This window comes from Oncorhynchus mykiss, chromosome 6 (genome assembly GCF_013265735.2).
Source record: "Oncorhynchus mykiss isolate Arlee chromosome 6, USDA_OmykA_1.1, whole genome shotgun sequence".
NCBI lineage: Eukaryota > Metazoa > Chordata > Actinopteri > Salmoniformes > Salmonidae > Oncorhynchus > Oncorhynchus mykiss.
The window spans coordinates 66,479,838-66,495,872 of record NC_048570.1 but is presented as its reverse complement, the minus strand read 5'-3'; the positions used below and the strand labels follow the sequence as shown (position 1 = coordinate 66,495,872).

Genomic DNA, 16,035 nt, shown 5'->3' with positions numbered 1-16,035 from the left:
GCAAACAGATTTGGAGTGGATTTTTTTTACGCAGGGTTCCTTCTTTTCACTTTTTCATACAGGTCAGTAATGTGGAGTGAATGCAATGTTGTTGATCCTCTGTATTTTCAACTATTGTGGTGGCAGCATCATGTTATGGGTACTGCCAAAGACACAATAGGGGTTGAGTGTTCCTGCGTGGTCCTGACTTAAATTAGCTCGAAAATCAGGGACAAGGTTTGAATATTTGTTGTCCATAAATTATTCCCAACCAAATGTACTGAGTTTGAACAATTTTGACAAAAAATATGTACAAACATTAGGAACACCTTCATAATATTGAGTTGCACCCCCATTGGCCCACAGAACAGCCTCAATTTGTCTGGGCATGGACTGTACAAGGTTTGTTAAGCGTTCCACGGGGATGCTGGCCCATGTTGACTCCAATGCTTCCCATAGCTGTCAAGTTGGCTGGATGTCCTTTGGATGGTGGACCATTCTTGATACACATGGGAAACTGTTGAGCGTGAAAAACCCAGCAGCATTGCAGTTCTTGACATTCAAACCGGTGCACCTGGGACCTTCTACCATACCCTGTTCAAAGGCACTAAGATATTTTGTCTTGCCCATTCACCCTCTGAATGGCACACATACACAATCCATGTCTCAATTGTCTCAGGGCTTTAAAATCCTTATTTAATTCACCTGTCTCCTCTCCATCTACACTGATTGAAGTGGATTTAACAAGTGACATCAATACGGGATCATAGCTTTCCCCTGGATTCACTTAGTATATGTCATGGAAAGAGCAGGGGTTCTTAATGTTGTGTATACTCATTGTAGTTTATCTTGATGTATCTTCCATGCTTTGGAAACAACATTTGTGACCAGCAACACTTATTTTCTAAATAAGCATTCCAGTTTCTCTTCATATCTAATTTCTGGTTTCAGTTGTTGCATTTTATCAAACACAGTTACTCTTAAATTATCATGTAAATCAAAATGTAAATGTAAAATACAGTTAATTCTCAACCTGCCCTAAATCGCCCCTAGCTGCTCTTCAATTATTGCATTTAACCTGCTTACTTTAATTGCCAGAGGCAGTATCCCGGTTGTCAACTTTTGGTTTCTTGTAAGGTGACAGGTGACACAGGGTTCTGGATCCTAGCTGTTTTTAATCTGGTTATAATTTCTGAGTTTGAGCCAAATATCATATGATTATACTTTTGCTGACTGACAGCAATGATTAAACTGTGGCCACTAAATACTGTAAATATTGCATCTCTGGACAAGCTACCAGAACATCAGATTAACCAGCAGTGCAATGCAGAACCCTCCCCCCCCCCCCCCCCCCCCTCCCCGGGCTGTACCTTGCAGATTGGCTACCCCTAGTGAGAGGATGAGTGATCCCTCTTTCTTGGAGGCATCAGTGTAGAACTCTCCACTGGCTCGGTTCTGCTGCCGGATGATGTCCTCCACCAGAGAGAGCAGAGAGTTGATATCAGTTTGTTGTCCAGGCTTCATCTCGAACTCCAGATGTGGAATGGGGCTCTTCATAGCCTTGGAGAGTGACTGAGCAATCTTTTTTATGTCCTGAGAGAATAACGTATTTACAGTTGAAGTCGGAAGTTCTCACACATTTAGGTTGGAGTCATTAAAACTGGTTTTTCAACCACTCCACAAATTTCTTGTTAACAAACTATAGTTTTGTCAAGTCGGTTAGGACATCTACTTTGTCACAAGTATTTTTTTCCAACAATTCACTGTATCACAATTCCAGTGGGTCAGAAGTTTACATACACTAAATTGACTGTGCCTTCAAACGGCTTGGAAAATTCCAGAAAATGATGTCATGGCTTTAGAAGCTTCTGATAAGCTAATTGACATAATTTCAATCAATTGGAGATGTACCTGTGGATGTATTTCAAGGCCTACCTTCAGTGCCTCTTTGCTTGACATGAGAAAATTTAAGAAATCAGCCAAGACCTCAGAAAACAAATTGTAGACCTCCACAAGTCTGGTTCATACATCGGAGCAATTTCCAAATGCCTGAAGGTACCACGTTCACCTGTGAGTTTTGCAAGCCGAAGAACACCATCCCAACCGTGAAGCACGGGGTGGCAACATCATGTTGTGGGGGTGCTTTGCTGCAGGAGGAACTGGTGCACTTCACAAAATAGATGGCATCATGAGGGTGGACAATTATGTGCATATATTAAAGCAACATCTCAAGACATGTCAGGAAGTTAAAGTTTGGTTGCAAATGGTTCTTCCAAATGGACAATGACCCCAAGCATACTTCCAAAGTTGTGGCAAAATTTAATGACGACAAAGTCAAGGTATTGGAGTGGCCATCACAAAGCCCTGACCTCACTCCTATAGAACATTTGTGGGCAGAACTGAAAAAGCGTGTGCGAGCAAGGAGGTCTACAAACCTGACTCAGTTACACCAGCTCTGTCAGGAGGAATGGGACAAAATTCACCCAACTTATTGTGGGAAGCTTGTGGAAGGCTACCCAAAATGTTTGACCCAAGTTAAACAATTTAAAGACAATGCTACCAAATACTAATTGAGTGTATGTAAACTTCTGACCCACTGAGAATGTGATGAAATAAATAAAATCTGAAATAAATCACTCTCTACTATTATTCTGACATTTCACATTCTTAAAATAAAGTGGTGATCCTAACTGACCTAAGACATTAATTTTTTACTTGGATTAAATGTCAGGAATTGTGAAAAACTGAGTTGAAATGTATTTGGCTAAGGTGTATCTAAACTTCCAACTCTACCTACAGTGGCTTGCGGAAGTATTCACCCCCTTGGAGTTTTTCCTATTTTGTTGCCTGGAATCAAAATAGATTTTGGGGGGGTTTGTATCATTTGATTTACACAACATGCACCACTTTGAAGATGCAAAATATGTTGTATTGTGAAACAAACAAGAAATAAGACAAAAAAAACAGAACTTGAGCTTGCATAACTATTCACCCCCCAAAAGTCAATACTTTGTAGAGCCACCTTTTGCAGCAATTACGGCTGCAAGTCTCTTGATGTATGTTTCTATAAGCTTGGCACATCTAGCCACTGGGATTTTTTTCCCATTCTTCAAGGCAAAACTGCTCCAGCTCCTTCAAGTTGGATTGGTTCCGCTGGTGTACAGCAATCTTTAAGTCATAACACAGATTCTCAATTGGATTGAGGTCTGGGCTTTGACTAGGCCATTCCAAGACATTTAAATGTCTCCCATTAAACCACTCGAGTGTTGTTTTAGCTGGAAGGTGCTGGAAGGTTATCCTGCTGGAAGGTGAACCTCCGTCCCAGTCTCAAATCTCTGGAAGACTGAAACAGGTTTCCCTCAAGAATTTCCCTGTATTTAGCACCATCCATCATTCCTTCAATTCTGACCAGTTTGCCAGTCCCTGCAGATGAAAAACATCCCCACAGTCCCCATGCTGCTTCACTGTGGGGATGGTTTCTCGGGGTGATGAGATGTGTTGGGTTTGCGCCAGACATAGGGTTTTCCTCGATGGCCAAAAAGCTCAAATGTTTGTCTCATCTGACCAGAGTACCTTCTTCCATATGTTTTGGCGAACACCAAACGTGTTTGCTTATTTTTTTCTTTAAGCAATAGCTTTTTTTCAAGCCACTCTTCCATAAAGCCCAGCGCTGAGGAGTGTACGGCTTAAAGTGGTCCTATGGACAGATTCTCCAATCTCTGCTGTGGAGCTTTGCAGCTCCTTCAGGGTTATCCTTGGTCTCTTTGTTGCCTCTCTGATTAATGCCCTCTTTTGGCAGGTTTGTTGTGGTGCCATATTCTTTCCATTTTTTAATAATGGATTTAAATGGTGCTTTGTGGGATGTTCAAAGTTTCTGATATTTTTTCATAACCCAATCCTGATCTGTACTTCTCCACAAATTCTTCCCTGACCTGTTTGGAGAGCTCCTTGGTCTTCACGATGCCGCTTGGTGGTGCCCCTTGCTTAGTGGTGTTGCAGACTCTGGGGTCTTTCAGAACAGGTATATACAGTGCCTTGCGAAAGTATTCGGCCCCCTTGAACTTTGCGACCTTTGCCACATTTCAGGCTTCAAACATAAAGATATAAAACTGTATTTTTTTGTGAAGAATCAACAACAAGTGGGACACAATCATGAAGTGGAACGACATTTATTGGATATTTCAAACTTTTTTAACAAATCAAAAACTGAAAAATTGGGCGTGCAAAATTATTCAGCCCCCTTAAGTTAATACTTTATAGCGCCACCTTTTGCTGCAGCTGTAAGTCGCTTGGGGTATGTCTCTATCAGTTTTGCACATCGAGAGACTGAAATTTTTTCCCATTCCTCCTTGCAAAACAGCTCGAGCTCAGTGAGGTTGGATGGAGAGCATTTGTGAACAGCAGTTTTCAGTTCTTTCCACAGATTCTCGATTGGATTCAGGTCTGGACTTTGACTTGGCCATTCTAACACCTGGATATGTTTATTTTTGAACCATTCCATTGTAGATTTTGCTTTATGTTTTGATTCATTGTCTTGTTGGAAGACAAATCTCCGTCCCAGTCTCAGGTCTTTTGCAGACTCCATCAGGTTTTCTTCCAGAATGGTCCTGTATTTGGCTTCATCCATCTTCCCATCAATTTTAACCATCTTCCCTGTCCCTGCTGAAGAAAAGCAGGCCCAAACCATGATGCTGCCACCACCATGTTTGACAGTGGGGATGGTGTTTTCAGGGTGATGAGCTGTGTTGCTTTTACGCCAAACATAACGTTTTGCATTGTTGGCAAAAAGTTCAATTTTGGTTTCATCTGACCAGAGCACCTTCTTCCACATGTTTGGTGTGTCTCCCAGGTGGCTTGTGGCAAACTTTAAACAACACTTTTTATGGATATCTTTAAGAAATGGCTTTCTTCTTGCCACTCTTCCATAAAGGCCAGATTTGTGCAATATACGACTGATTGTTGTCCTATGGACAGAGTCTCCCACCTCAGCTGTAGATCTTTGCAGTTCATCCAGAGTGATCATGGGCCTCTTGGCTGCATCTCTGATCAGTCTTCTCCTTGTATGAGCTGAAAGTTTAGAGGGACGGCCAGGTCTTGGTAGATTTGCAGTGGTATGATACTCCTTCCATTTCAATATTATCGCTTGCACAGTGCTCCTTGGGATGTTTAAAGCTTGGGAAATCTTTTTGTATCCAAATCCGGCTTTAAACTTCTTCACAACAGTATCTCGGACCTGCCTGGTGTGTTCCTTGTTCTTCATGATGCTCTCTGCGCTTTTAACGGACCTCTGAGACTATCACAGTGCAGGTGCATTTATACGGAGACTTGATTACACACAGGTGGATTGTATTTATCATCATTAGTCTTTTAAGTCAACATTGGATCATTCAGAGATCCTCTCTGAACTTCTGGAGAGAGTTTGCTGCACTGAAAGTAAAGGGGCTGAATAATTTTGCACGCCCAATTTTTCAGTTTTTGATTTGTTAAAAAAGTTTGAAATATCCAATAAATGTCGTTCCACTTCATGATTGTGTCCCACTTGTTGTTGATTCTTCACAAAAAAATACAGTTTTATATCTTTATGTTTGAAGCCTGAAATGTGGCAAAAGGTCGCAAAGTTCAAGGGGGCCGAATACTTTCGCAAGGCACTGTATACGAGATTGTGGGACAGATCATGTGACACTTAGATTGCACACAGGTGGACTTCATATAACTAATTATGTTATGACTTCTGAAGGTAATTGGTTGCACCAGATCCTATTTAGGGGCTTCATAGCGAAGGGGGTGAATACATTTGCATTCACCACTTTTCCGTTAAATTTTTTTTTGAAACAAGTAACTTTTTTCATTTCACTTCACCAATTTGCACTATTTTGTATATATCCATTACATGAAATCCAAATAAAAATCGATTTAAATTACAGGTCGTAATGCAACAAAATAGAAAAAAACGCCAAGGGGGATGAATATTTTTGCAAGGCACTGTACATGTACATATTACCTCAACTAACCTTTGCCCCCGCATATTGACTCTGTACCAGTACCCGCCTGTATATAGTCTAGCTATTGTTATTTTGCTGCTGCTCTTTAATTACTTGTTACTTTTATTTCTTATTCTTATCCATATTTGTTTAAAACTGCATTGTTGGTTAGGGGCTCGGAAGTAAGCATTTTACTGTAAGGTAAACCTGTTGTATTGGGCGCATGTGACTAATACAATTTGATTGGATTTATTCTAAAATGTATTAAATAGTTTTTTCCCCCCTCATGAATCTACACACACTACCCCATAATGACAAAGCCAAAACAGTTTATTTGCTCATTTATTTAAAATAAAAAAACTTAAATATTACATTCATAAAATTATTCAGATCCTTTACTTAGTACTTTGTTGAAGCACCTTTGGAAGCGATTACAGCCTAGCGTCTACTTGGGTATGGCACTATAAGCTTGGCACCCTTGTATTTGTGGAGTTTCACCCATTCTTCTCTGCAGATCCTCACAAGTTCTGTCAGGTTGGATGGAGAGCGTCACCTCACAGCTATTTTCAGGTCGGGTTCAAGTCTGGTCTCTGGCTGGGCCACTCAAGGACATTCAGAGACTTGTCCCAAAGCCACTCTTGCGTTGTCTTGGCTGTGTGCTTAGGGTAGTTGTCCTGTTGGAAGGTGAACCTTCACCCCAGTCTGAGGCCCTGTGCGCTCTGGAGCAGGTTTTCATCACTCTGTTCTTTGCTCCATTCATCTTTCCTTCAATCCTGACTAGTCTCCCAGTCCCTGCCTCTGAAAACATCCCCACAGCATGATGCTGCCACCACCATGCTTCACCGTAGGGATGGTGCCAGGTGCTTGGCATTCAGGCCAAAGAGTTCAATCTTGGTTTCATCAGACCAGGACCGGACAGCTCTAAGAAGAGTCCTAGTGGTTCCACACTTCTTCCATTTAAAATGATGGAGGACACTGTGTTCTTGGGAACCTTCAATACTGCAGAAATGTTTTGGAACCCTTCCCCAGATCTGTGCCTCGACACGATCCTGTCTCGGAGCTTTAAGACAATTCCTTTGACCTCATGGCTTGGTTTTTGCTCTGACATGCACTGTCAACTGTGGGACCTAATATAGACAGGTGTGTGCCTTTCCAAATCATGTCAAATCAATTGAATTTACCACAGGTGGACTCCAATCAAGTTGTAGAAACATCTCAAGGATGATCAATGGAAACAGGATGCACCTGAGCTCAATTTTGAGTCTCATAGCAAAGGGTCTGAATACTTATGTAAATAAGGTCTGTTCTTTTAATTTTTAATAAATTTGAGGAAAAAAACAGATTTCACTCTGTCATTATGGGGTATGATGAGGATTTGTATTTATTTAGTCCATTTTAGAATAAGGCTGTAATGTAACAAAATATATGGAAAAAGGGGAAAGAATACTTTAGAATACGTTAAAATTGTTTACTTCTTTTACCTTTATGACAGTGTCTGGTGTGAGTTCTCTCTCCCTCTGTGGGGACGGAGGCTGTGAAGGAGTCACTCTGCCAGTCTTCCCCTGCTTGGACACCTCTGCCTTGGGCTTCCCAGGCTTCGTCTCTCGGGGGCGGGTGTTTCTGAAGATACTCACAATGAGGAGATTAATTGGAAACATTATGATTGAACTCTGAACTCCGATCATCACCTGCTGCCAGGTGAACTCAATATGACCTACAGGAGAGAGAGAGAAAATGTTAATGTTCTGAAAACATGTTGTTATTTCCATACAGCACCAATACTGTGCAGGCATCCATACCCAGGTCCATGGTCTGCTCAGAGGGGTCGGTAGGGATGCCCCAGAACATGATGCTGGTCAGCATGGTACACAGCAGCAGAGAGAAACAGCAGGAGACTCGCTGGACACATGTGAAGGTGCTCGTTGGAGGCCGGCTGATCACAGAAAACCAGATGTGGCCATCACGGAAATCCTTTGCCGTTTTCATGAAGAACAGATTACTGCAGAATATGCAATGTAAGAATATTTAGTTACATGATGGACAATTGTCCTGGGATATATATATTGCCATACCAAGGTGCATCCATGCTTTACCTCACCTGAATTTCTTCAAATCTATGTCAGAGGCAACAGGGAAGACTTTATCAAGGATGCAGTCGCCCATATCTATGGCCAGCCATGAGTTACACAGGAAGTGCCACTTCTGTCCAGTTTCTAGATCCTGCACCGTCACTTTGTTTATATACCTGCATGAAAACCGCTATTGTCAACTACATTTACAATTTCAAACGTCAGCTTTAATTAACGTAAAATCCATCTGTCCATCTACTACTGTGAGACATCCTCCCCGTCCACTCTCCTACCAGGCAGGGTGTCCCCCTGAGTTGTCGTGCCACAGCCTGATGCTCTGCAGCTCCCCCAGAGAGAAGGGTGTGGTCAACAGGAACGTATCCACTGCACCCCTCTCAAACACAGGCTTGTCAGGGTCAGCGAGGTGGTGTGGCTCACTCTCTCCCTCCGTGCCCAGCAGAGTCACAGTAACCTGCAGCAGCAACACAGGGTCAGGGTGACTGAGTGTGGTTTTATCAGAGAACAGAATATGATGTCCTGCAGCAGTGGAAACTGTTGGTACTGACCTGAGAGGAGGTGGAAGCACCACGCCGATGCCCAGTGCTGATATTCAGCATGTAACGGTATTCAGCCAAGGGGTCATTATCTTCCAACAATGTTACCTTCACCTACAAGAAGTAACACTTGAAGATGAAACTATGCATCAACAGCAAACCAACAGGATGATGCATTCTCAAACTGGTAAATCTAAGCACTGGAAACCTGCTGATTGGATCACCAGAGTAGCATGTTCTCAAGGTGTCTGTATAGTCTGGACAAAAATTGTATAGAAAATGGCGGCAGCGATTGTTCAAGGCAGACCTTGGCTATGTCCTTGATGTCCTTCCTGCGTGCCCACACGACCACCAAGAGATAAGCAATGAAGATGGCACCAACAAAGCACACCACCACAGGGTTGTCTGAGAAGGTGGCAAAGAGCTCAGCGGTACGGGACACATCCACAAGGTTGGGCATGATGAAGAAAGAGCTCCCGAAGAAGGTCAAATGGTTACATAAGCACTGAGTGACTAATGACGTGGTTAAAGGACCAACCTAAGGAGAACACAGGCAGTTTATGCATTTGATATTGGCAGTGCCTGGTTTCAGTGATGTGCCAATATTTTATTATAAGGTGTTGTGTCGTACTTGTTGAACTCACCCTGCAGCCATCTTCACTCCAGGTGGATAAGGTTTCATTCCAATACTTGCACTGGGCAGCAATGGAAGTGACAGTCACAGTGGCATTGACAGATTTAACCCCTGCTTCTACAATGGGCCTCACCACAAGGTAATGCACCCCAACTTTTCCTGTCAAATCATTGGGACCCAGGACCCAGGTGTATCTCTCTGTACCCAAAATAAACACAACACAAGCACATTTATCTTTCTAAACACTCAGTGTTGTTGGTTCATTATGCTTCACAATAGTTCTATGTCTGCCATTTACAAGAAGTCAGTTCAGGAGGTTGATCACCTTGTGAATTGCCTTGATGAGGCATCTGCGTCTTGGCTACATATTGCTTGTCCTTTGGGTAGTCTTTATGCCCCAGCAACAGTACAAATGGTATGTCCTCTGAGGGCTCCATCTTTAGCACCAGTGTTATGTCTGGTGAAGGGACGTCAATCATCAGTGTGCTGTAGTTTCCCAGTTCAAGGATTGTGCTGTTTACCTGCCCGCCTTCAAGTCTCGGCAAAAGGATCTGAGAATCATAGAAGATGTTGTAATATATACAACTGTAATCATAATTCTGTCTACTTGATCATATAGTCTTTAAAGTATATGTCTTGGACATTATCTTAGAAGATATACTGTACGTCTTGGACATCAAGGGCTCTCAAGAGAAAAGCCCCACTAAAATTGGTACACGTTTGCAGCGTTCTGACCTCAATTTCTTCAGACAGGTTGTCCACAGGGATGGCTGATCCATCCTGTCTGGTGAGTGTCACAGACCCCATGGCACCACTGATGTTACCCCCCTCACTCCAAGAATAAGGGTTCTTCTCAAAACTCAGCATCTGTAAAAATAAGGAAATTATAAGACAAGAGAATGGAGGGTTAAAACCGTCCACAATATACTAATAGACAATTATTACATGAACAATTAACCAAATGAAAACCTCCCTAATGCTTGACACAAAAAAAACAACACTTTCACTGCCGTATTCACTTCTTTGATAAATCCCTCACTAACCTCCACACATTTACTCGCAGACATTCACACTTACTCGCACATCCACTGGTTCCTCTGGAGAAAGGACATCAGCACCCAGGGGAGGGAAGGAAAAGCTTGCAGAGGAGCTATCTGGGATGTTTATAGACTGCATCTGAATGCTATTTGGAGACATCCTAAGAGAAGAGAGTGTATAATATACTGTAACTCAAAATTGAGGCAACTTAACAGGAGCATTTTGTATTTGAGATATTGTATTGTAAATACAAATGACATATTTCAAGTTACATTTATGTGACAGGCCTTGCATTTCTTATAGTAATGTTTCCACTCCAACGCTCTGTCTCTTACCTGTTAGCATACACACTGATCTCAGGGCTCTTGATAATGGCAGGCTCCTGACCAACCTTTTTACCATTTAACAGTGCACTCTGCACATTGTCCATACTGTTCAGGAGAGTCTTTGAGACCTTTCTCTGTGAAAGACAAACAGAATGCAGTAGTCCTGAAAAGGGCTGAAAGTAACCATAATTCATAACTGTCATCAGGGAACTCAGTGAAGCTATATACAGTTGAAGTCGGAAGTTTACATACACCTTAGGCAAATACATTTAAACTCACATTTAATCCTAGTAAAAATTCCCTGTTTCAGGTCAGTTAGGATCACACTTTATTTTAAGAATGTGAAATGTCAGAATAATAGTAGAGACAATTATTTATTTCAACTTTTATTTCTTTAATCACATTCCCAGTGGGTCAGAAGTTTACATACACTCAATTAGTATTTGGTGGCATTGCCTTTAAATTGTTTAACTTGGGTCAAACGTTTTGGGTAGCCTTCCACAAGCTTCCCACAATAAGTTGGGTGAATTTTGACCCATTACTCCTGACAGAGCTGGTGTAACTGAATCAGGTTTGTAGGCCTCCTTGCTCGCACTCGCTTTTTCAGTTCTGCCCACAAATGTTCTATAGGATTGAGGTCAGGGCTTTGTTATGGCCCTTCCAATACCTTGACTTTGTTGTCCTTTTTTGCCACAACTTTGGAAGTATGCTTGGGGTCATTGTCCATTTGGAAGACCCATTTGCGACCAAGCTTTAACTTCCTGACTGATGTCTTGAGATGTTGCTTCAATACATCCACATAATTTTCCTCCCTCATGAAGCCATCTATTTTGTGAAGTGCACCAGTCCCTCCTGCAGCAAAGCACCCCCACACCATGATGCAGCCACCCCCGTGCTTCACGGTTGGGATGGTGTTCTTCGGCTTGCAAGCCTCCCCCTTTTCCCTCCAAACATAATGATAGTCGTTATGGCCAAAAAGTTATATTTTTGTTTCATCAGACCAGAGGACATTTCTCCAGAAAGTACGACCTTTGTCCCCATGTACAGTTGCAAACCGTAGTCTGGCTTTTTTTATGGCGGTTTTGGAGCAGTGGCTTCTTCCTTGCTGAGTGGCCTTTCAGGTTATGTCGATATAGGACTTGTTTTACTGTGGATATAGATACTTTTGTACCTGTTTCCTCCAGCATCTTCACAAGGTCCTTTGCTGTTGTTCTGGGATTGATTTGCACTTTTTGCACCAAAGTACGTTCATCTCTAGGAGACAGAACGCGTCTCCTTCCTGAGCGGTATGACGGCTGCGTGGTCCCATGGTGTTTATACTTGCATACTATTGTTTGTACAGATGAATGTGGTACCTTCTGGTGTTTGGAAATTGCTCCCAAGGATGAACCAGACTTGTGGAGGTCTACATTTCTTTTTCTGAGGTCTTGGCTGATTTCTTTTGATTTTCCCATGATGTCAAGTAAAGAGGCACTGAGTTTGAAGGTATGCCTTGAAATACATCCACAGGTACACCTCCAATTGACTCAAATGATGTCAACTAACCTATCAGAAGCTTCTAAAGCCATGACATCATTTTCTGGAATTTTCCAAGCTGTTCAAAGGCACAGTCAACTTAGTGTATGTAAACTTCTGACCCACTGGAATTGTGATACAGTGAATCTATCAGTCTGTAAACAATTGTTGGAAACATTACTTGTGTCATGCACAAAGTAGATGTCCTAACCGACTTGCCAAAACTATAGTTTGTATAGTTTATAGCTAATACCCTGATGAAGACCGCTTGTCTGTCGAAACGTTGTACATAAATATTTTTGCATCTGAGCTCCTAGAGTGTGCGGCTCTCCTTAATTTATTTAAGTGTTCCACTCCGCTAGCCAGCACCTCATCTAAATAGGTGTGCGTTTCTTTTGCCTCTGGAAACATTACTTGTGTCATGCACAAAGTAGATGTCCTAACCGACTTGCCAAAACTATAGTTTGTTAACAAGAAATGTGTAGAGTGGTTGAAAAACAAGTTTTAATGACTCCAACCTAAGTGTATGTAAACTTCCGCCTTCAACTGTATATCACCTGTGTGCTTGCATTTGAAGAGACTCCCAGGATATTGCTGGCTGCCTCTACAATTGGTGTAGCTGCCTGCACCATCTCTTGTCCACCATGCTCACTGACATTCATATAGAGGAGGGAAGAGCTGAGGTCTGCCACCAGGGAGCTAGCTTCTAGCTGGAAAAGATCCACAGCATAACATAGACCATTGGGAACTAAATCTCTGCTCTCTTTCAGCAATACATGTTTGGAAAAGATTATGTTGCCTTGCTCTCATATCCAATTGTACCTGAGCAGCGGAATTGACCTCTTCCCTCCTCTTGGTGATCCCTGCCACTGCTCTGGCCGTCAGCTGCACTTCCTGAGGAGTGTTGTTGGGGACATTCTTCAGCACTGCAGTCATGGTGCTCAGCATCTGTTCTCGCAGCTGGAACATCAATCAGAACACCTCACAAACATCCATCTAAAGAGACACTTCCTTTTGTCTTGAACTTCATACTCATTTATCATAACTCTTTTAGTTTAGTGTAATGTCTTACGTTCAACAATACACAGAGTCCCTAGACCAGGGATGGCCAACTTTGATGGGGGTGAGGGGAAACAAAAAATGTGAACTCATCATGAGGAGCTGCAGTGGCTCGCGGGTCTGCGTACCCTCATCCATAGCCAGACATGCAGTCAACTGCATTTTGCAATCGATCAATTTCTGCAGTTAAACCACTTAACGCTCTTAACTAAATGCATTGCACCAGTAGAGTGGGCCGGCCCTAGTCTTTTGGGGGCCCTGAGCGAGACTTGGCCTTGCACCTCGTGGGCCAATTTATTTGACTGATCCCCGTCTTAGCAGCCAGGGGCCCTAAGTGACCGCTTATGCCTGGAGCCAACCATGATAAGTAGTTTATAAACTGCTAATTATTAGTCAATAAAGGCTATGAAATATTATAATTATTGGTGCTTCGCTTTTGGAAATTGATCCATGGGACTACAACAGCTGGGCCGTGGGTTGCCAATCCCTGGCGTAGACATTCCTGGCAGCAAAGCCCATGCTCCCTATGACCGTAGAATATTACCCCGTTCTCACCTCCTCCCTGGCACCTTTCTGATCCTCACTGGAGCCCTTGTTCAGAATGTCAGACACAGACTTGAACATCTGTCCTAGGGTCTCCCCAGTGAGCAACCCCTGCTGCTGTAGCTGAGCGACAGTGTTCTCAACCACAGACTGCAGATTCTCCACTGAGGAACTGGAGTTGGCTGGCCACACCTTGGTGGACAACAATCAAATGTGAGCTCCAGATACTACATTATAAATGTGAGCTCTATGGAGCAGAAAGGCAGGACAGTTACCATGCATTAAATCATTAAGTGAATGATAGGATTTTTACTCTATGACAAACCTCAGTGGTGATCGTGGCATTGGTTTTTCTATCCCCATTTGTTAGAGTAACCACCACAGACAGACTGTAGTTGTAACTTTTGTTCCCGAGAGGTAGGAAGATTGACTTTACTTCATTTCCATAACTGCAGCGCAAATGTTTATCTGAAATATAAATAAATATTATATAATGTGTTTTCATACAGTGGATGAAGCTTCATCTGTATACAGGGAACTGCATTTTAAAATTTTGATTTACTGTCCTACTATTCAACTTCTTTGATAGGGGAAAGTCTCTTGAAATAGACTACATTGTCGACAGATTTCAGACAACTCACCTTTGTCAGTTTTGAAACAATATTGGCATTTGCCTGTGGAGCAGGAGGTTGTTGCACAGGTGATATTGAAAGCATCTAGAACTGTGCCTGACTGAGGGGAAATTATACAGGAAGGGAGGCTGGTGACGGTAGTTGGGGCTGTTCTTTCAGGTACAGTTACAGATACAGTAGTAGTTGCCGCTATGGTGGTAGCAGCCAGTAGGGTAGTAGCTACCAGTGGGATGGTAGCAACAGGTATTGTAGTAGCAGCTGGACGAGTAGTAACAGCCGGTAGGATGGTGGTAGCAGCCGGTAAGGTAGCAGGCGGTATGTTAGTGGCAACAGATGCAAGTGTTGCAACACCTGGTATCTGAATGGTGTACTTTACAACGCCAGATGTCGTCTTACCTACAACAAAAAGTTGAATAGGTTACATTAATGTAAATAAATGCATTCTGTAAATGTTGGTCTGGATGTACACTATTTACTCTAAATATCCATGATCAAATGATACACTACCTAAAATATAACACATTGGAACACTTGATTCATTTTATGGCCCACATTACAATGGCTAATTTGACATTCTGATGTCAGGTTCAACATAAGTGATGCTCATCCTACTATTATCTGTAACTAAAGCACGTGTAACAACACATACTCTAAAATCAATGAATACCTACCATACGCTATCACATTGAGATTCAGAGATCTGGACTGGGCATTTTTCAGATTGTCACTTGTCACCATGTATTCATTGCCACCATCTATTCTGTGTAGCAGTGGTCTTTGCTTTGTTTTTTTGTAGCAGTGTTTGAGGTCTCCCTAGAAGAAATTAGCTCAAAATGAAATCTGTTTCCTTCATAGACACTGTCGTTGTACAGAATGACTACAGCTTTTGTACAATCCAACTGCGCATGCGTTCATTTCAGGTTACTTATTTTGCTCATGTGACAAATTACAAATTAATGTTTGTTTGTGTGTATGTGTGTTCAAACACCTGTGTGTTTGTGTGCATGTCGGAGGGGTTGGTTAACAGCAGACATATTTCTGTCTGGACTAATAAAGTATATCTAATCTTAAATTAGACAACATAAGTTCTATCTATTCATGCACTGAAACCACTATTCATAAATATGCTTCTGTGCACAATAGAGGAGTCTCACACTTACTGTCAAAGGTCTTGTGTCCTCAACATGCCAAACTACTGTTGGGCAACTCATTGAGGTGGTACACTCCAATTTGAGGGTTACATCGTTGTTTATGTTCACTGGGTTACAAGTAGAACAACTAAAAGAACAAAGGTTAACTTTTATCATACAACAGATCTTCTGGGACATAGATTACTGTAACTTTGAATTTGATTCAAATCAGCCATTTAGCTTCTTTGTTTGATAATGCAAACCTCTCCTCACAAACAAAATGTCACTCGGGACTATACATCTGTCTAATGAGCCATTCCCTCCCTCGTTTTACCTTATGGTAACATCGGTGAATTCTGGCGGAGTGACAGTGATGCATTTCTCTGCTTTAGCCACTTCAGCCCCATTTTTCTTCTGCACAGTAAAACTGTATATATAAAAAAGAAATGGGTCTGGAAGACAGGCTGCTGTAATCACATGAGTCTCCTGGTTTGTTTTGTCTCTGCATTTACATTGTTCATCTGTTGGAATAAATGGGGAACATGGTTTGAGTATAACATCTGTGCTGAAAGGAC

At 42.2% G+C, this 16,035-nt stretch overlaps 1 protein-coding gene and 1 long non-coding RNA gene across 4 annotated transcripts in view; one reads left to right on the top strand and one right to left on the bottom strand.

Annotated features, from left to right (window-relative positions):
- pkd1l2a (polycystic kidney disease 1 like 2a) overlaps nucleotides 1–16,035 on the bottom strand; it is a 39,278-nt gene that overhangs the window by 4,128 nt on the left and 19,115 nt on the right. For all 3 annotated transcript variants that reach the window (XM_021607328.2, XM_021607330.2, XM_021607331.2), the window contains 20 exons: nucleotides 15,795–15,981; nucleotides 15,491–15,608; nucleotides 15,002–15,143; nucleotides 14,340–14,726; nucleotides 14,024–14,166; nucleotides 13,711–13,890; nucleotides 12,919–13,056; nucleotides 12,654–12,806; nucleotides 10,591–10,715; nucleotides 10,295–10,415; nucleotides 9,953–10,084; nucleotides 9,543–9,768; nucleotides 9,228–9,415; nucleotides 8,891–9,121; nucleotides 8,596–8,697; nucleotides 8,323–8,501; nucleotides 8,059–8,205; nucleotides 7,760–7,959; nucleotides 7,442–7,674; nucleotides 1,350–1,572 (listed from right to left, as the gene is read on the bottom strand). In XM_021607328.2, the coding sequence (XP_021463003.2) occupies nucleotides 1,350–1,572; nucleotides 7,442–7,674; nucleotides 7,760–7,959; nucleotides 8,059–8,205; nucleotides 8,323–8,501; nucleotides 8,596–8,697; nucleotides 8,891–9,121; nucleotides 9,228–9,415; nucleotides 9,543–9,768; nucleotides 9,953–10,084; nucleotides 10,295–10,415; nucleotides 10,591–10,715; nucleotides 12,654–12,806; nucleotides 12,919–13,056; nucleotides 13,711–13,890; nucleotides 14,024–14,166; nucleotides 14,340–14,726; nucleotides 15,002–15,143; nucleotides 15,491–15,608; nucleotides 15,795–15,981 (3,555 nt within the window). The remainder of the gene's footprint in view (nucleotides 1–1,349; nucleotides 1,573–7,441; nucleotides 7,675–7,759; nucleotides 7,960–8,058; nucleotides 8,206–8,322; nucleotides 8,502–8,595; nucleotides 8,698–8,890; nucleotides 9,122–9,227; nucleotides 9,416–9,542; nucleotides 9,769–9,952; nucleotides 10,085–10,294; nucleotides 10,416–10,590; nucleotides 10,716–12,653; nucleotides 12,807–12,918; nucleotides 13,057–13,710; nucleotides 13,891–14,023; nucleotides 14,167–14,339; nucleotides 14,727–15,001; nucleotides 15,144–15,490; nucleotides 15,609–15,794; nucleotides 15,982–16,035) is intronic.
- On the top strand, nucleotides 7,846–10,593 carry LOC118964921. Its single transcript, XR_005052201.1, has 2 exons — nucleotides 7,846–7,975; nucleotides 9,250–10,593. It is a non-coding gene; the product is annotated as an uncharacterized LOC118964921 (long non-coding RNA).